This window comes from Panthera tigris, chromosome B1, assembly GCF_018350195.1.
Source record: "Panthera tigris isolate Pti1 chromosome B1, P.tigris_Pti1_mat1.1, whole genome shotgun sequence".
In the NCBI taxonomy this organism is placed as follows: Eukaryota; Metazoa; Chordata; class Mammalia; order Carnivora; family Felidae; genus Panthera; species Panthera tigris.
In genome coordinates, this window is record NC_056663.1 from 112,547,287 (window position 1) to 112,570,458 (window position 23,172).

A 23,172-nucleotide genomic window follows, 5' to 3' on the forward strand; every position below is an offset into this window, starting at 1 on the left:
CCCCTGATTGACTGCAAAATATAAGATCCATTAAGAGTAAAATTTGATGCGGAACTAGATACTGTGAGTGTGGTTTTCTCAAAAGCTCCAATGGAAATGTTTTCTGAGTAAGTTTGGTAGAGGGACCTATGGTTTCAGGTCACCCTCAGACCTGCTTTTCAGTTGACCGTGTCCACCGTGAACCTGTCATGGGGACAAAAAAGGAGCAAGGGGCAGCAGGTGCCACTTCCAACACTTGTTACTAAACCACAAAAAATGTAAACACCAACTATTAGAAAATGAAGAAAGATAATTTCTTTGCTAGTTTTGAACACTGAAGGCAAGAAGTTCAATGTGAATATACAATAGTTTTGTAAATTCAGAAACGCATTGTGGGTGTTCTCCATATATGTGGCAGAAAATAAATCAAAAGTTTTAAGGGATTCTTTCACAAACCCAAGTTTTCAGCCGGAACGAGAGGGTTATGCCCCAGACTGTACCATTAGTAACATCAAGTTAAGTAAAAGGGAAAATCACCAATTCTTTAAATGTATATTTACTGTTGGCAGCTTGGCGGTGGGCAGGGTGATGTGTAGGGAGGGTGCAGCGTGTACACAAACACAATTTATATGTGTGTACTTATATATTTCTACCTAGCAAAAACCTACTTATAGAAAACTCTCCTTGACACAAATCTTATCAATTAGCTAAAAGTTACAGACTACAATATCATATCTCTGTGCCACCACAAAGATAGCTCGACTTACTTGCATGCGTATCTGTCCACTGCTTCAATATACATACACACACCGTTATAGAGGCAGTACCCGTCATAGGATGGGGGGCATTCCTGGTAACTGTTTCTCACAGAATAGCGGCCATCCTCCATGAGAACAGAAGGAGGAGTAGAGTCTACAAGAATCAAAGACATTACTCTTACTTTCTGAAGTGATTAGATCTTTCCGGTCTTAATATCAGGAATTAGTCTCTGTGAACAACTTGTGATACAGTGTCCTTTAGGGACAAGAATCGTCACAAGTGACTCTAGTTTCACTTTCCCAACCAGACTTCATGTCATTCACCATGAAGTCAGCCATTCTTTCTTTGGGTTCAGTATTATCTGACAGAAAGCATAATGGAAGCAAGTAAGAGATTGGTCAATTCTAAATAATTCCATGAATCCCAAGTCACTGGTCTCATTATAAAAGTGCATCTGTCATCCACAAACACACACTAACTGTGTAAAATGACAGATAGCTTTAAGAGGGTCTTACTGAACAACAACAGATCTTTTTATGGCTCATCAATCACCCACCAGTATACAATCTATTACCCCCAATACCCTGAAAGCCTCAAAAATTTCTCCCATGCAATGCTTTCTTCTAAAAATAATTCAACTTTCAGGGGAACCCTCAAAGACAAGACTACCAACTTTGACAGAAAAGAAATGTTACCATAAGAGAGGGAATGTCAAAGTGGTAAAAATTCCTTTTATTGAACGATTCTCTGCTCATTAAAAGGAAAACATTAGGATGTGTAGCCGACTATATAAATATTAGTAGTCCTTCAATAGTTTTAAGAAGAGCAAATTATTTGAGAAAAATAATGTGTTAAAAAAAAAGATCCGGGTAAGTGCAGAAATTTCCCTTCTTGGGGTGTTTTCAGAGCTGAGACAGGTGAATTGCTGGCAGTGGTGGGGGAAGAGTCCCTGATCCTGGTTTCCAAGGTTGGGGTGAAGGCAGCTCCCTTGTGGGGATGGTGAGAACATACTGCCTGTTGGAGAGATGCTTGAGGAAGCAGAAGTCAACCATTAACATTTAAAAAGGAAAAAAAAAGAGATGAAGTTCTAATTCAGATCAAGAAATACTAATTTTTAAGGTAATATTTTAAAATCTTTAAGAGTGATTCAAAATGCTAAGGGTCTAGATGTCCTTCCTGGCCTGCTTTGACCTGCGAAGTTTTTCCAGCAGTCCCAGAAATCAACATTACAAATTAAGACATTAGTCACATAGTTAAAGAAAACCATCTGTATTCTCACCTTTATTGAATTGTAGTGATAAAAACAGAATTTATTCCAGATGCTATTAAATTAAGAAAATTTGGACTATTTCACATTCTCAAGCTTAGTATCAACCGAATCAGGAAAGTAAACTCACCAGCCGATTGAATCCAATGATTTTCCAGAATCTCTAGGGCAAATACTTTGGGGTACAGAATTTTCCAAAATTAAGCCCCTTCCTTGGATTTAGACCACCCACCAACCTACCAGGACATATCTGTCCAGGTTCAGACAGGGTGCCGGCACACATGCAGGTGTAGTTTCCCTCTGTATTTGTACAGGTGGCATTTTCCCCACAGGTGTGTATGCCCAACTGGCACTCATCAATATCTGCCAGAAAAAAAAAAAAAAGGAAGTAGGGAGGAGAAAAGTGAGCTGCAGAGGAGGAAAAAGGGTTATACTATTGGAAGAGCCAACATTCTGGGAGGGGAACATATTCAACTTTTGTCATGCTGCATGCTTTCGGAGCCTTTGCATATTTTGATTAAAAAATTATATCCTGGGGCACCTGGGTGGCTCAGCCGGTTAAGCGTCCGACCTCGGCTCAGGTCGTGATCTCACAGTTCGTGGGTCGAGCCCCACGTCGGGCCCTGTGCCGACAGCTCAGAGCCTGGAGCCTGCTTCAGATTCTGCATCTCCCTCTCTTTCTGTCCCCCTTCCCTGCTCACACTCTGTCTCTCTCTCTTTCTCTCTCAAAAATAAATAAACATTTAAAAAATTTAAAAATTATATCATGAATATTGGACACAAAGATGAATGGAGTCCCTCAGCTGCCTGCCCATTCAGGTGTTCTAAACTCCTGAAATATGGCTGGATGTTTTCCTACTGCTTGGGATAAAGGAGACATCCCAACAGCAGCTCAGTGGGGAGGCTGGAGATTGGTAAACTATCTCTACGCAAACATTTAGAAAATCAAATCCTAAAAATTCATTCTTTACTTTTGCAAATAGACCTCCAGTCATTGACATACATGTTATGTCAAATAAAACACTTCTGCATTTTTTTCTACATAAATATAAGCTAACTCATCCCTTTCTTTCCCAACTACCATCATTTTCTTTCTCAATTACCACCCCCCTGACATCTAGATCCTTCCTCTCTTCAACTTTGCATTACTAATAGAACGGCCTTTCTCCGTTCCCTGCATCCCATCTCTCCCCCACTCTACTCCTAAACACCAGTGCCAGATTACTGTTCCTAAAGCACATTGCCCATCAGTACACCGCTTGCCTCAAATGCTGCCGGTGGCTCCCTGATGCCCAGAGCTGAGCTGCCCGAGGTGGCCGCCACTGCCATGTGTGTGTATGAGCATCTGAAATGGCAGCCAGTCTACACTGACATGCTGTAAGTGTAAAACACTTCCCAGATTTGAAGACTTAGTACCAACATGAAGCAAAAATGTGAAATCTCTCAATAACTTTTATATTGATTGCATATTAACATATTAATACCTTTGACATATTGGATTGAATAAAATCTAAAATTAATCTCACCTGTCTCTTCGTACTTTTTGTAACGTGGCTATTAGCAAAATTAAAGTCATATATGTAACTTACATTACACTTCTGTTGGATGGTGCTGGTCTAGAGAAGTAAAACCCCAATGACTGATGCTCAGCTTCTAGTCTCCTACATATGTAACCCAACCCACTTGTTATGAACTGTATTGAATCTCCCTCGAGATCCATATGTTGAAGTTCTAACCCCCAATGTGACTATGTTTAGAGATGGGGACTTTAAGGCAGTAATTAAAGTTAAATGAGGTCATAAGAGTGAGGCCCTAATCCAACAGAATTGAAGTTCTTATAAGAAAAGAGAGAGAATGATCTCACAGCTCCTGAGTTCAAGCCCCGCATCAGGCTCTGGGCTGACAGGTCAGAGCCTGGAGCTTCAGATTCTGTGTCTCTGGCTCTCTCTGCCTGTCTCCCGCTTGTGCTCTGTCTCTCCCTCTCTCTATCTCTCTCAAAAATAAACATTAAAACAATTTTTTTTAATTTAAAAAAAGCAAAGGAAGAGACACCACATGCCCCCCCCACCCCCCCCCACCCCTCCCCCCAATGACAGCAGGAAGGCATGTGAGTATGCAATAAGAAGGCTGTGGTCTGCAAGCCCAGAAGAGCTGCCACCAGGAATTGAATCAGCCAGCACATTGACCTCAAATGTCTAGGCTCTGGAACTGTGAGAAAATACATTTCTGTTGTTTAAGCCATCCAGTCGATGCTGTATTTTGTTATGAAGGCCTGAGCAGACTAAGACATCACCTTGCCAGCCTCAGTCTGTTTCTCTCACACCCACTATGCTTAGGGATCAGTTGGGCTATTCTCTACCTCCCAAATAGACCTGTAATATGTTTATGCCTGGAATTCCCCCCTTCCTTCACATTTCTAATAAAAATTTACTCTTGAGGTGCCGGGGTGGCTCAGTTGGCTAAGCATCTGACTCTTGATTTCAGATCAGGTAATGATCCCACAGTTCCTGGGTCCAAGCCCCACGTCAGGCTCTGCACTGATAGTGCAGAGCCTGTGTGGGATTCTCTCCCCCCACCCCTCTCTTTCCCTCTGCCTCTTCCCACCCCCTTAAAATAAATAAATAAAAATTCCTCATGCCACAAGGTCCATCCATAGTGATATTTCTTTCATGAAGTCTTTCCTAATACCTCACACAGATATTCTCCCAGTTGTGAATTTTCACTGTAGTTTTTACTTCTCCCATGATGCACACCCTTCTTCTCTATTTATTATTAGCTCCATTTCTTCTAGATCCTGCTCTTCTCGCAAACAAGCTCTACCTCCAGCATTCTGGTCTTCCTCACAGGTCCTACTGCTGTGTCTTTCCACTAATAAGAGCTAAATGAATATATGTCACATTGAACTGCTATCCTGATGGCTCAAATTGAGTCTTTTTTTTTTACTTACTTATGATTTATAATTTCTATGAACTATTATCTTGAGAGTCAGAGAAAGCTTTTCTAAGAAGCAAAAACAAAGATATAGTCTTGGCCAAAAAATACAACCACTCTTAAGAATAATAACAACAACAATGGCACTTATGTGCCAGGCATGGTTTAAAGCACTATATCTACATATATACGGAGAGGAAGGAAGGAAAGAAGGGGGAGGGAGAGAGAGTCAGAGAGAGGGGGAGAGGGAGGGGGGGAGGGAGACAGAGAGGGAGAATGACACACACACAGAAAATAAGAATAGGCCCATTCTTCCATGTGGCCTGAGGATTCCATGCCATCCGGGTAGTCTGGGCCATGATGCCCTGTTGTGTGCTCACTACTGGAAGGAGGTAGGTTAGTGACACAGTGAGAATCCAGACTACAATGAGTTTAAACATCCAAGAAAGTATACCTTCTTTTCTCTTCAAAGCAAATTAAATATAAAGCCTGTTTGTCTAAATTATCTATGAGCCTGCTTAATTAGAGCAGTGACATTTTCCTGACTGACAGCCAAATATGTGCTTAAAAGAGCATTTACAAATGACTGTGGGCTCCACAAAACTAATCTGATAAAGGTCTGATTTAAACCAACCAGATCCAGAAAACTGGTAGTTATGACTGATTTCATCTTCAACCTCAACATGTGGGAGAAAGCAATAGCATTTTAGTTTCTTATCGGGTCATCTGCCCCTCACCGTGAAAAGATTTGTATGTTTTCAGAAGGAAAAGAAAATACTGAAAGAGACATGTTAAAGCCCTGTTAAACTTCAGATAACCACTTCACTGGGCCATGATGGCTTCAGGCATGTCCCCACTTGTGCAGACTACTATGCTACTGACACCTGGAATGATGGCAGACATCCACTAAGTGAACTCCCAACCCAAAAGCCACACCCAGATCTTGGCAGAGGATGGTAATTATGAAAAGAGGTCTTAATCATGCTTTACTTGTATCCAAATGTCAGTGACTTGAATCTCCCATCTTTTTTTTTTTTTAATGTTTATTTATTTTTGACAGAGACAGAGACAGAGTGTGAGCAGGGGAGGGGCAGAGAGAGAGGGAGACACAGAATCCAAAGCAGGCTCCAGGCTCTGAGCTGTCAGCACAAAGCCATCAGCACAGAGCCCAAGGTGGGGCTCAAACCCACAAACCTCAAGCCAAAGTCCGACACTGAACTGACTGAGCCACCCAGGTGCCCCTTGAATCTCTCATCTTTGAAACTTATCAAGAGACACCTGATGAACCCCTTCATAGAACCATTTTTCCTTTCTTTCATGCACATAGCAGTCACTTCCAACAGACCTACAGCAGCTCTGCAGTTCACCACAGTTCAACTGCCAAATTCAATGACAGTGAAAATGCTGTACAATTCCCCCGAGGATGGCTCGAGGTATAGAGTGTGGGTGAGGCACGGGGGTCACTCAAATCCCAGAGAAAAAAAGGCAGAGCGGCAAACCACCTCTTCGGGGTCTTGAAGCTGACGACTGCAGTCATAGCACAAGGGCACAAACCTGACTATTCATCAAGAACTGAGATATGTCAGTTTGAACATCACGCAACTTCTCTTTCAGTCCTAACATGCGTGGCACCTAAATTATAGCCTGTCTTCTCCTGACCCACCACACCCACCGTGTTTCATGATTCTCTGAGGCCTGCCTCCACCCTCCTCTCTTGGCACACATGCTCTCTTACCAAGACAGTGAATCCCATCTCCCCGGTAGCCTTCTGAGCACTGGCAAACGTAGCCGCCTTCAGTGTTGATGCACTTGGAGGAGGTGGGAGGGCAAACGGTGGTGCTTGTCCCACACTCATTTATATCTGTGGGCAACATGACCAACTAGTGAAATATGTACACAAATGAGAGTCATAGGAAAAAAGAAACATAAGTTCAAATACGATCTTTCAGCCGCTTGCAGATGCTATTTGCAAACGTAATGCAGACTCTGCATCTTGGTTGTAAAGTTGCCTTCTGAATCCGTTTCTACAGATTTCTCAGGTGTCTGATTAGCTAAGTATGTGTATATACATCACATTGTGCCAGAGTTTCAGACCATGAGAACTGAGATTTTTACAGTAGTCACTAACTTAAAATTTCAAGGCTATCAATATAAAATAGAAACCTATCCAGCAAAACCTCAGCTTTTAGGGGAGAAAGTTGTGTTGTCATTGGAATTGTTGACTTCATAAATTTGACTTGAACTCAAATTCATGTTTCTGAAGCTAATTATATTTTTTCCTTTAATGTCAACTGCATATATTATGTAATTTTAATATAAACTCACTGAAATATAACCACATATCATGTGTTTCATATATTCTATATATACTAGCCATTATCTTTTTAGCTAATATCAAATAACTTATTCAATCCTGTTGATTACATAAATCCTCTGGAGATTTTGAGTCAGTATTATCTGGTTCACTGTTTTCCAGATATTATGTGTATTGGCCTTTGCTCTTACCAGAACATAGTTTTCCATCGCCAGTAAATCCTTTCAAACACTGACATGTGGCATTTTCTCCTTCTGAAACACACTGAGCCCATGTACCACATCTTATAGGACCACAGTCGTCATTATCTGCCAACAGGGAGAAACCCATCAGATTATTTGCAGACCTCAGGGGGGAAAATGGACTTGACTGTTTGGGGTTCTACAGAACATTCCAGCACTTCCTTTCCTGAGTTCTGGGATAGTTAATCTCCAAATAGAAACAATTTGTTGACCTATAAGCTTTATCTATATTAAAGGATCCACCAGCCATATGTTTCCATTTACATGCTTTCAATAAGTCTCTAGTCTTAAAAAACTATTTGGTGTTCAAAGAGCCCTGTGTGAACTTGTTTATCATTTTTTAAAAACCATTTGCAAGTCTGAACCATAACATTCCTAGGAGTGAATGCACTCAAGTTTCAAAAGTTGTATTGTTTATTTGAGAATTTCCAACCATCATGACATACAATAGGGGTCAATATATTCTTATCCCTCAAAGAGACACAGACTAATATATAGCAAGTAGATCTGTGTACCAACATGGCAGAGAAACAATAAATAACAATTTATTATAATAACACAAGATACAATAGAAAGATTTATTGTCAATTTACTAAGATTATGTTTCATATATAAGAGAAATGTATGTCACAAGATTTATGCAGTGACTTGCAAACTTCAAGGCACTTTTACAAAAGTCATGAACCATGCAAACTAAATGCTGTAAATGGATCATTTCATTTCATACTCCATTGAAATGCAAATGCCCCAGGGGATGGAGCTACATGTTGAGCCATAAACATGAGCAAGTTTTGTGTTTTTTTTTCCTTTGACTACTCATGTATATAATCATTCTCCAAATGTCTCCTCTCTTTTGGAGTTGGGGGGGCCTGACATACCACAGCAGGATATGAACTATCATCTCTCTATTCACTGGTAAGTTTGCTCATCTGAGTACTGAAGAGGTAAAAGAAGCACTCTAAATTTGCCCATAAATAAAAGAAAGTTAAATGATCTAAGTAGGATTCAGGTTCCATGTGAATGTAGACATTGGGTAATTGCATTTGATTTGCTTAGCTATTTGAGTGAGGTTTCTCTTGTGGGAACACATGCCCTTCATTCTTGCTTGGTCCTCTCCTGTCACTCATGACTCTTCAAGATGGATAAGTTCAGACTAAATCAATTATATTTGATTTGGCATGCATTTGGAAGACTAGCGCTCAAGTCACAAGGCTGTTCAGTGTATAGTGGACAGTATCCAATTACCCAAGACATTTTAAATCACTTGCAGAATTGCCTTAAATTAGAATATGGCTCAGGATTTATTTGGTAACTTGCAAACCCCAAGGCAGCTTTTGCATAATGAAAAGCAATGGATGTGCCGTTGCAGGGGGATGGGCCATAACCAAAGTTTTTTCTGCCACAAACTTCCTCTGGAAGGAATGCCTAGGCTTCACATTCCTCTTCTCCAAAATATCCAAAATATAGGTGACACTTTTTGTCCAATCTACTTCACATGATTATTGTAAGGACTTGGGGAAAAAAAGTGATTTTTGTCTAAGTTTATTTATTTAAGTTAGCTCTACACCCAATGTGGGGCTCAAACTCATGACCCCAAGATCAAGAGTAGCGTGTTCTTTTTCTTTTTTTTTTTAGGTTTATTTATTTATTTTGAGACAGAAAGAGAGCGAGAAGGGGAGGGGCAGAGGGAGAGGGAGAGAGAGAATCCCAAGCAGGCTCCATGCTGCCAGTGCAGAGCCTGACACAGGGCTTGGTCTCTTGAATCATGAGATCATGACCTGAGCCAAAATCAAGAGTCGGGTGCTTAATGGACTGAGCCACCAGGTGTCCCAAACTTGAAAAAACGTGATTTTTTTTTTAAAAGCCTTGAGAATAATAAATTCTACACATATGTAAATAAGGACAACAAAGAAGAAGCGTATTGTGACCATCTGAATCAGAATTAGCCTGATCACATTAGAAAAGACTCTTGATGGGGCGCCTGGGTGGCTCAGTCGGTTAAGCGGCCGACTTCGGCCCAGGTCACGATCTCGCGGTCCGTGAGTTCGAGCCCCACGTCGGGCTCTGTGCCGACAGCTCAGAGCCTGGAGCCTGTTTCAGATTCTGTGTCTCCCTCTCTCTGACCCTCCCCCGTTCATGCTTTGTCTCTCTCTGTCTTAAAAATAAATAAACGCTAAAAAAAAAAGAAAAGAAAAGAAAAGACTCTTGATGGGGCACGTGCATGGCTCAGTTGGTTAAGTGCCTGACACTTGGTTTCAGCTCAGGTCATGATCTCACAGTTTCATGGGCTCGAGCCCTGCACTGGGCTCTGCACTGGCAGTGCGGAGCCTGCTTGGGATTCTCTCTCTCTCCCTCACTCTCTGCCTCTCCCCTGCTCATGCTGTCTCTGTCGCTTCCAAAATAAATAAATAATTTTTAAAAAAGAAAAGACTCTTGGGACTATTAATTAAACTAATAAAAGTAATTCATTTAAAAGTCCCTACTATATGCCAGATCCTAAAGAGAGCCACAGATACAGTGATAGAGAATATAGACAGGGGTTCTGCTTTCTTGTGTAATTAATTATTTAGGTACACGTGTGATAAGCACTCTCAAGAAACAATACCACATTCTAAGAGAGCTGAAATAACTCTCATCTTACCTGGTTAGGAGACTAAAATAAGCTTTCTGAGAGATCTGAAGGATACATAGGACTTGAAAAGGTATAGAAAGAATACTGTGGGCTGAGAACACAACATCAGTATGTTATAGGCAAGGCCAGTATAACTGAAGCTGGCCATAGAAAGCTGAGGACAGGGGTCCAGAGCCTGGGTGGCTCTGTCCATAAGGTATGACTTTGGCTCAGGTTATGACCTCACAGTCCATGAGTTTGGGCCCAGTGTCGGGCTCTATGCTGACAGCTCAGAGCCTGGAGCCTGCCTCAGATTTGGTGTCTCCCTCTCTCTTTGCCCCTCCTCCCATTCATGCTGTATTCTGTTTCTCTCTCAAAAATAAGTAAACATTTAAAAAAAAAAAAAAAAAAAAAAAAGACGAGGCTAGAAAGGCACACATTGAGGCTGTTGAGGTGTGTAAGGACTAGTTCATCCAGGGCCCAACAGGCCATGTTAAGAATTTTAAATTTTATTCATGAATTTAGAGGAACTCATTATTTTTGTAAACCTGACAATGAAACTTTTTTATGATTGAATTTCTTTGCCATCTTCTATGTAGATCTACTTGCTATATACCAGTCTCTGTGTCTTTGGTGAATAAGAATATATTGATACTAACCTAAAATCTCTTATACCATTTTCAAACTCTTTTTGGCATAGATATTTTGTTTAAATGAAATCTCACTACAAAACATAAATATGACCCTTAGCCTAACACAGGTAGAACTAAAACGTTATAGACTAAGAGAAAATAGAACACAGTTTAGATATGGAAAGAGGAGGTAGTTTTCACAAAGGCAATCAATTCCATCCATTCTGCACAAGGTACAGTACAGTCTCAGGTATGAAGCCAGACACAGGCTATTATACAATATATGTATTCCAATCTTTGGCCATCTCATCCTCCCCTCTATCCCACCCGTGTGTCTAATTTACTATCTGTCATTCATCTTGGTCTTGGAATCTCCCAAACATTAGTCTTTCAAAATATGCTCCATGAACCTTTAGGGATCCCTAGCAACTTTGAAATGGTTCTCTATACTGCTAATATTTATTAATATTGTTTTATTCTATCATTTGTTTGCCTCCACATCAGACTGTGACCTTGGATGTCAAGGTTATTTTCAGCTCATCATGGTATCCCTAGTGCTTAGCACAGTGTGTAGCAAATAGTCACTAAATGAGGAATATTCCTAATGTGACCATGTTTTCCTGACTTTTTTTCTTGACATGAAATAATTATTTGGTCCTAATTTTCAAAACTCTTTGGTAAACTCATTACATTAATATATCTTAGCTTCAGTTTTCAAATCTGTTAAGTGATGGGTTGTGATAAAATCATATTAGAGGTTAAAGTAACTGGTAAACTCTAAACCTCTGTACAAGTTATTATTACCAAAAATATCCACCTCTGTGTTTGCATTTTATAAAAAAAAAAAAAAAGAATCACACTGATAAGTTCTTATAGGGAGAGGTAAGAGGTCTCCAGGCTCTGGTACACTGGCAAAGGAGTCTGCAGGCCACAAAAGTTGGATGAGCGCTTTAAGTGTATCTAAGATCTTGATGTGGAGCTTTCAAACTTATTTTTCGCCACAGATACTTTATTAAAATAAAATCTTGGGGCGCCTGGGTGGCTCAGTTGGTTAAGCATCCGACTTCGGCTCAGGTCATGATCTCACAGTTCGTGAGTTCAAGCCCCGCATCGGGCTCTGTGCTGACAGCTCAGAGCCTGGAGCCTGTTTCAGATTCTGTGTCTCCCTCTCTCTCTGACCCTCCCCCGTTCATGCTCTGTCTCTCTCTGTCTCAAAAATAAATAAACACTAAAAAAATTTTTTTAATAAATAAAAAAAGATAAAATAAAATAAAATAAAATAAAATAAAATAAAATAAAATAAAATAAAATAAAATAAAATAAAATCTTAGCCAGAAATATAAATAAATAAAACATTTCAAAGTAGAGCTGCACTGATTACAGGGCAGAGAGCAGAGTGAAGAAGGGGTGGGGTTTGCAAAAGTTCTAGGGCTGAGCTAAGCCCAGTTTGAACACCATTGACCTCATGAGTAAATAGAATACAGAATATGAAAGAATGAGGCTCCCTAAACTTGTTACATACTGAACAAATTATTTCGTATTTTGGTGATAAACGTGCAGTACAGAAGAAAACAATTCAAATATTTGCCGTTTGTAAACTTTGAAGCAGCTGAAGCAACCAACTTACGTTTGCTTATCAGTTACAATCTACTTTTTCACACTAACGGAAGTATAGCTAGATGGGCAAAAGATAAAAAATACTAGGTATGGATAGGGATACACTCATATCTGTTTTGTCTTATTTTTCACCTTTGTTTCCAAGTTAGATTTCTTCAAAGAAGTTTCAGTTCAAAGATTCTCGAGGAGTAAAGTTCATGTCCTGTCTAATAGGGAGCCATTTTCCTCAGGCACACGGTTCAGAAAAGAAGGACCAAAATTTGAGTCCAAAGTTTGGCTTCATTAGTTTTGTGTACATTTAGCCAAAGTTAGAGAACGAATTCAGGATTCTAATTAGAAGGATGGAAATTGTTGGAACCAAAGCTGTGTTGAGAACTCATCATTCATACCTGACACCATGATCTCAGCCACTAGCATATGTTGAGATTCTGTACTGTTATCTTCAGATCCTCTATTCCTGGATAAGACATCCAGTGGTGTTACTTGGTTACTTAGATCTGCTTCACTACCTACTGAAGGTCAAAAGATACAGTTAATTTACCTTTTATGATTCAAGAAAGTTTTGATTTTAACTTATATTTGTAGATGTTTGTTGGTTGTAATTTCAGACTTACTTGCACAGTAAGAACACTCAACTAGCAGTATCTTGGTGACTTAGAAAACCTCACCTGCTGTACCACACCCTCCCAGCTTCACTCAGTGCACTTGACGGTTAAGGGTAGGGAGAGACAGTGGGCAAAAAGACAAGACCAATTTAGGTACTGGCAAAAACAATGCATAAAATACTAAAATACTAATGGACATAATCAGCTCATAATCACAGCCTGCTATAAGGACAAATTAATACGATGATCTCCCCAACCTGCCTTCCATACATAGTCTTTCTCCTTTAGGCTGCTTTCAATACTTACTTTAGCCTTTTTTTACCTATATTCAGAAACATGAAGGGGCACCTGGGTGGCTCAGTCAGTTAAGCGTCTGACTTCGGCTCAGGTCATGATCTTGCAGTTTGTGAGTTCGCGCCCCACGTCAAGCTCTGTGCTGACAGCTCAGAGCCTGGAGCCTGCGTTGGATTCTGTGTGTCCCTCTCTCTCTACCCCTTCCCGGCTCATCCTCTGTCTCTCCCCCTCTCTCTCTCAAAAATAATTAAACATTAAAAAAAAATTTTAAAAAGAAACATGGAAGGGTATAAACAAGTCATAATTTAACATAGGCATGGAACCCAGTACATGGGAGAAATTGATCCCCTAAAACACTTAGTGTGTTCTCTTAGTTCTCTAGTGGGTTCCCATTGCACAGAGTCCTTAACGTCAAAACTACTTTCACAAATACATGTTATATTGTTTGCCTTTTTTCCCTGTGTTGACTTTGATACTAATGGGGCAAACCAATTAGACAAAATTACTGGTGCCTTAGTATGAATTAAGGCAATGGCACAAAACTCAACTAACAGTCATGTCTTCACTGCACACATTGACACACACACACAGACACACACACACACACACACACAGTTTCACTTAAAAAGACCCATGATGAAACAGTAAGAATTATTAATTTTTTAAAATCTCAACCATGGAATACTTGGCTCTTTAATATTCTGTATAATGAAATGGAAAGTATATATAAAACACTCTGTGTACACACTGAAGCGATGATAGTCGTCTGGAGGAAAAGCACGTGTGTAGCTGCAAGTTGAAACTAGCCTCTTTTTCATTGGACATAATTTTTACTTGGGAGACTGACAAAGTATGTTATTAACACTTGGAGATCTGGCAAGCACCTTCCAAAAATGAAGTGCGTATGTTGTTTCAAGAAAAGCAATTGACAGTACTTATTGACAATGATAAAACTTCAGCTTTCAAGTGAAAAGTAGAATTCTGGAAAAATTTTCCCACTATGCTGAGCTTGACAAAATCTCAAAACTCAAGAGCCTTTCTAATGGGTTTGACGGTAATTAATTAGTGAATGTGACTGGATGTGTGTGTGACACTTGGAAGATATGCAACAACCTGGCCAGCCAGTTTTTTCAAATGACCAACATGATGCCACAAAATCACACATTGGTAAAAGAGCCACTCAAAGTACAAAACAAAAAGAAAACAAAACAAAAAAAAAAAACCCACTGGATTTAAAAATAACAGGTGACAAAAAGATTATTGATGTGGCTTCCGATTCCACATTGCGGCTAAGGTTTAAGAAACTACCACCTGTCCAGTTCTGATATACTATCAAAAGAATACAAAAAAGGCATCTGAAAGGCTATTAAATTTTCAATCCTCCCTTTTCCAAATCCACGTCTATGTGAGGTCAGGTTTTCTTCATAGGCTTTGACCAAAACAACACAACAAATTTAACATAGAAGCAGATATGAGAATCCAGCTGCCCTATATGAAGCCAGACTTTAAAGATATAAATGTAAAACAATGCTATTATTCTCCCTACATTTTTTTGTTCCAGAAAATATAGTTACTTCATTTATTTCCCTAAAAATGTGTCATGTTCATACATAATAAAATATTATAATTTTAATAGATATATTTTTTAGTTTTATTTTTAATTCTAATAGCATAACTATTGGTAAATTTAACCCACATTAACAAAAGCTCTTTGGAGTTTTCAGTCATGTTTAAGAGTGTAAAGGGTCATAAAACCAAAAATATTGAGAACTGTTGTGCTACAGCAACAATTAATAGAAAATTCTGAAAATCCAAAATAACCAGTTCTGGTCCATGGATAATTAATCCATTTGTTTGCTGTTAATCTACCACGTAACTTAAACCTTGCCTACCAGATAAATGAATTAAAGAATTTGTAAATAAAATTTAAATTCTCTTTGGTATGAAAACTTCAAGAGATGAATTCAAATTCTCCTTCATTATTTGCATACACATTCAAGGAAAGCAAATCAGCACACTACTGGTTACACATCACATTTGATTTACTCTTCTGTCCTCTTCCTCAAAAACATGATTAGTTATTTAAATGTGGAACACAAGCATTCTCAGGCTAGATTCCCTACACTTATTTAATATCCTAAAGTTATTTACTATAAAGGACTTTGCTTTTTCATATTAAGCCCAACCATGTGGAAGGAAGATTGTATAGGACTACCTTTAAAAACTGAGGCCAAAATGTCTCTAAACATTATCTGAGGTGGTAAAATGCTAACATTTATTTCCAAGTTTGGGCCACTCCATCGTAAATGCGGGACCAGAGGGCTGGAAACTTAACATTTTGAATATTATCTTTTTTTGTTAATTTTACAACTGGAGGAGGTCAATTGAATTTAGTCTTTAATAAGGAGACTAAAAATAAAAAATAAAAATTAGGAGCCTAAACTCATAGAAAAGAAAAACAAAACAAAACAAACTTGGCATCCCTAAAAGCAGGGAAGCTTTTAATAATATAAAATACTAAAAATCAGCAAAAGCATATGATTGATGTAGAATTATATTCCTGAGCCAAAGTAAAATAATTTAGCCACATATTTATCATCTTACCTGCTGGTGGTATCTGATGGCCATTGAGAGCCAGACACATTTTCCCATCTGGGGCTTTCACAAAACCTTCACGACACAAACACTGAGCAGATCCAAACCTCTCTTTGCAAATATGTTCACAGCCTCCATTTTGGTGTAAGCAGGGATCTGATCCTTGTGGGGAAAAGAGGCACATTCACAGATGGGCTTGGAGATGAAAAGAGTGCCATTGATACAAATCACATTGTACAGCTTTTGGGGAGAGAAACTTAGTGTATCTAAATGGAGCCTATATCAAGAGCTATTTCAGAAGAGCTCCTAAAGGAGCCAGTTCTAAGATAAGCTCAGAATGTTATTACCTTATGAGTATTTATTGGGTATAGCCAGTGCTTTTGTTCAAGAAGCTCTTTAGGCAGATGTGATCCTTATTTCCTGACTCATAATCTAGTCAAACTGACAAAGGGCAATTCAGAAGGAAGTTACATAGGACACTGGATAATGCTCACTCACTGGCACTCTCACGGGGTGGGGAAAGGCCCCAGTATAGATAGAAGCTTCCATTGCAGGTGTCTAAATTGCACCCCCAAACCCTGACCTCCCTTTCAGTGCCTTTAACCCAAGCATCCTTGAAAAGGAACATTTAATAAAAGCTGGCCAGGAGAGGTAAAGATGAGACTGGAGAGATAAAGCCCAAATTCAGTACCAGATTGTCTTAGTTTAAACCCAATCCACGTCTTACGGAATCTTTTTTTTTTTTTTTTTTTTTTTGAGAGAGAGAGAGAGAGAAAGAGCACAAACAGGAGAGGGGCAGAGAGAGAGGCAGACATGAAACCCGAAGCAGGCTCCAGGCTCTGAGCTGACAGCAGTGAGCCTGATGCAGGGCTCAAACCCACAAACTGTGAAAGCATGACCTGAGCTAAAGTCAGACACTCAACAAACTGAGCAACCCAGGTGCTTCCACATCTTACAAAATCTTAACATCTACCCAAATTAGTGAGAATCCCCCTCCTCTTCTCCCATCAAACAATTAAAATAGTTGCAGATTCCAGCCAAAGAAAGACTGTGTAACATGTCCAGTGTACCTGGTTTTGCCAATGGATGAACTATAACCAGTGATGAAGGCTTCAGCATGCTGCCTCGGAGACGTACCCTATTTTTGCCAGTCCTCTTGTTCACCCTTATTACCGATGGCATAGTCCAATCAGAGAACCACACGTGATCCTCAAACACAGCTATAGCAAAAGGGTGACCTGGAAGCAGTTTAAATCCATTACATACATCTTGTCTCTGCCATGATTATTTTTAAAAGGACAAGGCTTACAACATACACAACTCCTACACCAAATCATTCCTTTAATATAGCTGCTAAGCAAGATACACACCACTACTACACCTGCATCAAGAAGAACCCACATGATGAGCAAACATCATCTTACAATGCAAGCCCAGCGCTAGGAAGTCCTAGCACTGTTGCGTACCATATGGGGAGTGGGAGAATGTGGGTTGATTGACAGAATATCAAGAAGAAGACCAGGATGGGAATGTTTCCATGTTTGGTGATTCTGACAGTACAGACTAAGCTTCAGAAAGTGATTTTTACCTCTCTTTGCATTAGGTTCCTTGTCTTTTGAATGGCAATAATAAGTACTAAAGTCATAGGTTGTTTCAACGATCTTTAACAATTTGAGGTAATTGAATAGCTGTCTCCTTAAATTCCCATTTCCATCAACACATTTTGCTGCATTGGACCCTTACCTCCTTTCCTATATCTCTTGTTATGCCATATTAGTCCAATGACGTGTGCTCTTAGTCTCTTTCTTTCTGCCTTCTCTTGAAATTTGTCTGTCAATTATCTCTTTCTTTTACATCTTTACTCTCTTCACTCTACTAGCTTCCTTCCCTTAGCCGATTAATATCCTCATCTCCTTGGCCCCTCTAGCATCTTTTTGTCTTTTTCTTTCCCTTCTTAGCCAAAGTTTTTAAAAGTCATTTATTATCTACTACCTCCATTTTCATGGCTCCTATCAACCCCTAAGTGGGTTCCCTGACCCCACCTCAATTAAACCACCTCGCCATGCTCCTAGAACTGATAAGATATTCAAGTATTTATAGTAAGCAAAGAAACGTTGTAATACACTATCTCAAGTGGTTAGAGGCTAAGCTAGGGAGCCCCAAATTGGGAAGCTTTAATCATGTCCAGTCACATTTTCTGGGACAATTTTTGTTTGTTTGTTTGTTTTTGTTTTTGTTTTGTTTTATTTTTGCAAATAAGCAATGGATGTAATGTATTAGAATAAATGTCTCCCTCTTCTGGCAGCAGACTCAAATGACTTGTCCTGGTGACCATGAGTCTCCATCCATCATTATTGACCAGGGTCTTTAAGATGTATTTTAGTTTCTAGTTCTTCGTCCCCAATTAAAGCTAGAAGTCCATCAAGGAAATTCTTTTATATAGCTATAAGGTTTCTTTGTTATGGTAAAAAACATCTAACATAAAATATATCATCTTAACCTAAGTGCACATTTCAGTAGTGTTACGTACATTCACTTTGCTGTGCAGCCGATTTCCAGAACTTTTTTATCTTGCAAAACTGAAACTCTATATCCATTAAACAACAACTTCCCATTTCCCACTCTCCTTAGTCCCTGGCAAAACACCATTCTACTTTCTCCTTCTATGAATGTGACTATTCTAGAGACCTCAAATAGATACAATCATACAGTATTTGTCTTTTGTGACTGGCTTATTTCACTCACCATAATGTCCCCAGGGTTCATACATGTAGCATGTGTCAGAATTAGCTATGTTTTCTTAATCTTTTTGAAAAAAATTACTTTTCTTAATTTTAATATTGAAGTATAGTTGATGAGAATTAGCTATGGTTTTTTTGAACAAATACCTCACACTAGACATAGTCCTCTTTATTTTTTAAAAAAGTTTATTTATTTATTTTGAGAGAGAGTATGTGCAGGGGAGGGGTAGAGAAAGAGGGAGAACTCAAGAAGGCTCCACTGTCAGCACAGAGCCCAACGTGGGGCTTGAACTTATGAAACTGTGAGATCACCACCAGAGCTGAATTCAAGAGTTGGATGCTCAACCGACTGAGCCACCCAGACTCCCCTTCCTTATTTTTTTAATAGAAGAGCCACAGTTGAATGTTAAATTCAGAACGAATTCCTTCAATCTTTACATTAAATATACTGAGCTAAGCAGCTGAGAAGTTACCACTTATATACCAGTAGATGGCACTGTAATGATGGAAATGGTCATTTAGATATTTTTCATATCAAATATTTGATAATAGCTTTTAATAAGAAGTTGTATAGTCATTAGATTACAGCAGCAATAGAAATCATTCACAAAGTATCTGTTATGCGTTTGGTTTAGCATATGGTATCTTTACATTCTGGATAGGAATTTTCAAATTCCTTTATACTTTCATATAGCAAAGCTATAATTTCCCATTTATTTGGGTGATGTATTTTTTAAATAATATACGCCCCCCCCCAACTAGACTCTATGACTTCACAGGAACCATATTCGTTTTACTCTCTACCATATGTCCACTTCCATCAAATGATTCAATAAATATCTGTTAAGTGCATGGATAGTTTATGGTCATACATAAGTTTTTAACTTATTGTAAAGTGTACCTTGAATTTTTAATGAATCTTGTAAGTATATAAAATGTTCAACTATACTTATGATCTGTTTACTGTATAATACAAATCTAGAAATTCATTTCCTCTAAATCAAAAAGAATGGACAAAACAATACCTTATACAGATTATTAGTTAGATTCTTCATAAAAGAGACCATATTTTTGCATCTTCTCAACCGACCAGTTTCCAAATCTCCAAAGCATATTCAGTATCTCCCTGGCTCTCATTTTAATATTCAGTCTGTTACCAAATCCTCTCAGGTTTTCATTCACAATGATTTTTTAAATACTCTAGTCCTCCACTCCACTTTGACATGGCAATGTTCTATCCGAGGCTTTCATCAGCTCTTGACCGGACAACTGCTGTAGCCTCCTGACCAATTTCCTTCCCTCGGATTTCAATCCAACCCTAATACTGTTCCTTAAGTGGTTATGCTGAGGTACCAGTCTTATCATATACACTTGCTGCTTAAGAACATGCAATGGCTCCTGGTACATTCAGTATTTCTCTTTCAACATTTAGCATAGACTACAGCATTTTAAATATATTTATGAATATATACAACACTCCATGCAAAATCTGGAAACTATATTTATTATCCTTTGCATATAAATGTTTATTCATTAGTCTCTAAAGGTGATACTATCACAGTTGTACAAATGACATTGTCTAAAACATAAGAAATGACAACAAACCAAGTTCTTATTCTTAAGAGATCTTAAAATTTTTAATATTTTCCTTCTGATTTGGGGAAATCTTGGCAAAGGGAAATGATTATACGCCACTACGTTTTATCCAGTATTCCAATATGAAGGTAATCTTTGTAGCTCAGGAATCTCCCAAGAAGTCTGTCAGTCTGTCTCCATGCCTTTTTTATCATATGGCTGAAGGAGGAGGACACCTAGGGGTGAGTGTGTGTGTAAACATATTTTGTGGGGTTTGTTTGTTTTTATTTGAGAGAGAGAGAGAGAAAGCAGGGGAGAGAAGAAGAAGGAGAAAGAGAATCTTAAGCAGGCTCCACTTAGATTGGAGCCCAACGCAGGGCTCCATCTCACGACCCTGGGATCACGGCCTGAGCCAAAATCAAGAGTCAGACACTCAACGGACTGAGCCACCCAGGCACCCCAAACCCATTTTGTATTTCACACTCATTAACACTCATCAACACTCGTTAACACTCAGGACAAGATTAAGAAATCACCCATCCCAAAACCTCACCTACATCGTTCTGGGCAAGTCTTTGGCGTTTTGAACCATCCAGATTGGCCATTTCGATCACAGACTGCTTGGCATCACACCAATACAATTTGTCAGTTAAGTAATCAATCGTTATTCCACTGGGCCAGACCAGATCAGAACTAGCTATAACCCGTCGGCCAATGCCTTGAAGGGAAGAACTTTCAATTCGTGGATTAATCCCCATATCAGTCCAGAATAATCGCCTTTAATCAAGAAAGCATACAACAAATAAAATTTGCATGAAAAAAAATCTTTCATTCTTTCATCACTGAAAATGTCAATGTAAATCACTTTAAATAGAATAAGCTGAAGTGGTACACTAAGGAACATAGAGAGTATAGCAGTGAACATTAGACAAATAATTCTCAATAGCAAAAATTATCTTTCCATGTAGAGCATCTTGGACAGGAAATGCTGAATTAAGGTTTAGGTCATTGGATAAAGAAGAAATTATTAGTTTGAAAAATTTTACTATATTACTAATTGAAAGTGTGTTCAAGAGCATATTCTTAAATTAGTGTTTCATGCTGCAAAAGGCAATAAATAAAACCTTGTTAGCCTGTCCCTCTGCCATGCATATATAAAACTATATATGTTAAATTACAACATAAAGGGAATAGCATATTTATCTGTTACCTAATTTTATACAATGTACTCAGTTAACTTGGTCAGTTTTAACTTCCATAAATCAGATGCTGAGGCACACTTTTTGTCATATGGTTCATTGCCTTTTATACTGGTTAGTTTGGAGATGGTTATAGTCCCACTTTTTTAATCATATGGCTGGCTCCAAATCAATTATCAATTATTGCCAGTATATTGTTTCCCGTAGACCATTGTAAAACTTTCATTAGAAACAAAATAGGGTTAGTCTTTAATCCTTCTGTTTTAACAAGTAGGAAGGAATCCATTATTCTCCTTAATTCTCTAAACCTAAACCAACATCTGTCACCAATATGTTGCTAATTCACAATTAACAATATAGTCTTCTAATCTTTCAGAATTTCTATTTCCACATGTCTAAATCTAGGAATAACCTATCATTTGAACTCATGTTATAATTTTTCTAAATAGAATTCATAAGCCATGCAATCTAAATACTATCCTTCACTTGGGAAATCAATAATGTAGATTTTTAAAGAAAGTACTTAAATGGGCTTGTGTCTAATTGAGTAATGAATTACAGCCCACTCCTTTTTTAAAAAAAAATTAAATTTGTTTAAAATGAAGGTGATCTTGGGGCGCCTGGGTGGCTCAGTCGGTTAAGCGTCTGACTTCGGCTCAGGTCATGATCTCACAGTCCGTGGGTTCGAGTCCCACGTCGGGCTCTGTGCTGACAGCTCAGAGCCTGGAGCCTGTTTCAGATTCTGTGTCTCCCTCTTTCTCTGACCCTCCCCTGTTCATGCTCTCTCTCTCTGTCTCAAAAATAAATAAATGTTAAAAAAAAAAAATGAAGGTTATCTGAATAATGAAGTTTGTATGTAAGAATAGAAAGTCAAAAGACATTAAAAGGATGAGGAAGTCATGCTAACTATATCATTTCTAAAAATTTGAACAAATTTCATGGATTTTCTTGATTTCTGATTCCACTGAACACCTGAGGTCTTAAGACAAATTTTGGACACTAGTATATCAAACATGAACTGTCTTATGACTTCTATGGGAAAGTGTCTTGTTTTTACAAATGCTTACTTGGCCATTGGATGGACAGCAATTCCTCGTGGCTGAGAGACCTCCTCCTTGATGATTATTTCACGATGCTTTCCATTTAAATCACTCCCTTCAATGAGAGATTTCCTAAAATGTATGTGATAAAAAGGAACTTGTTACATCCACTTTACTTTTTTTTTTAAGTTTGTTTGTTTATTTTGGGAGAAAGTGAGCGTGAGTGGGGAAGGGGCAGAGAGAGAAGGAGAGAGAGAATCAGAAGCGGCTCCACATTGTCAGTGCAGAGCCCGACACAGGGGCTCAAATCCACAAACCACATGATCACAACCTGAGCCAAAATCAAGAGTCGGACGCTTAACCAACTGAGCCACTCAAGCACCCCTACATCAACTTTACTTTTTAAATAAAAATACTCCTTTTCTCTGTTACTTACTGAAATGCAAAAATAGGCATTCTAAACTACCTCCATCACATGTGCATGCACACACACACACACACACACACACACACACACACAGGTCAGGACATACACCCATGAATTCTACTTTTCTTACACAGTCTTTTAAATAGCATCCCATTATTTATCCCACGCAATTAAAATACACGGTGAAAGGATAAGGTAAGAGGGACTGTGTCAGGAGGCTGGCAGGGACAAAGCCAGGGGTGTAAATACCACCAACCCCTTTTCTTCACAGCCTCCCAGCTCCTGCTGAACCCAATGAAAGCCAGAGGACAGGTCACAGATCACAGGAAAGAGAGTAGGCCTCA

General features: G+C 38.8%; 1 protein-coding gene across 4 annotated transcripts in view; it reads right to left on the reverse strand.

The window, feature by feature from the left end:
* The window catches only part of EGF (epidermal growth factor), a 105,089-nt gene that overhangs the window by 24,566 nt on the left and 57,351 nt on the right, over nt 1-23,172 (reverse strand). For all 4 annotated transcript variants that reach the window (XM_042984035.1, XM_007098254.3, XM_042984036.1 and 1 more), the window contains exons 12-20: nt 22,429-22,533; nt 20,716-20,939; nt 16,917-17,084; nt 15,856-16,008; nt 12,742-12,864; nt 7,442-7,558; nt 6,672-6,797; nt 2,246-2,368; nt 747-891 (exon numbers count right to left, since the gene is read on the reverse strand). In XM_042984035.1, the coding sequence (XP_042839969.1) occupies nt 747-891; nt 2,246-2,368; nt 6,672-6,797; nt 7,442-7,558; nt 12,742-12,864; nt 15,856-16,008; nt 16,917-17,084; nt 20,716-20,939; nt 22,429-22,533 (1,284 nt within the window). The remainder of the gene's footprint in view (nt 1-746; nt 892-2,245; nt 2,369-6,671; nt 6,798-7,441; nt 7,559-12,741; nt 12,865-15,855; nt 16,009-16,916; nt 17,085-20,715; nt 20,940-22,428; nt 22,534-23,172) is intronic.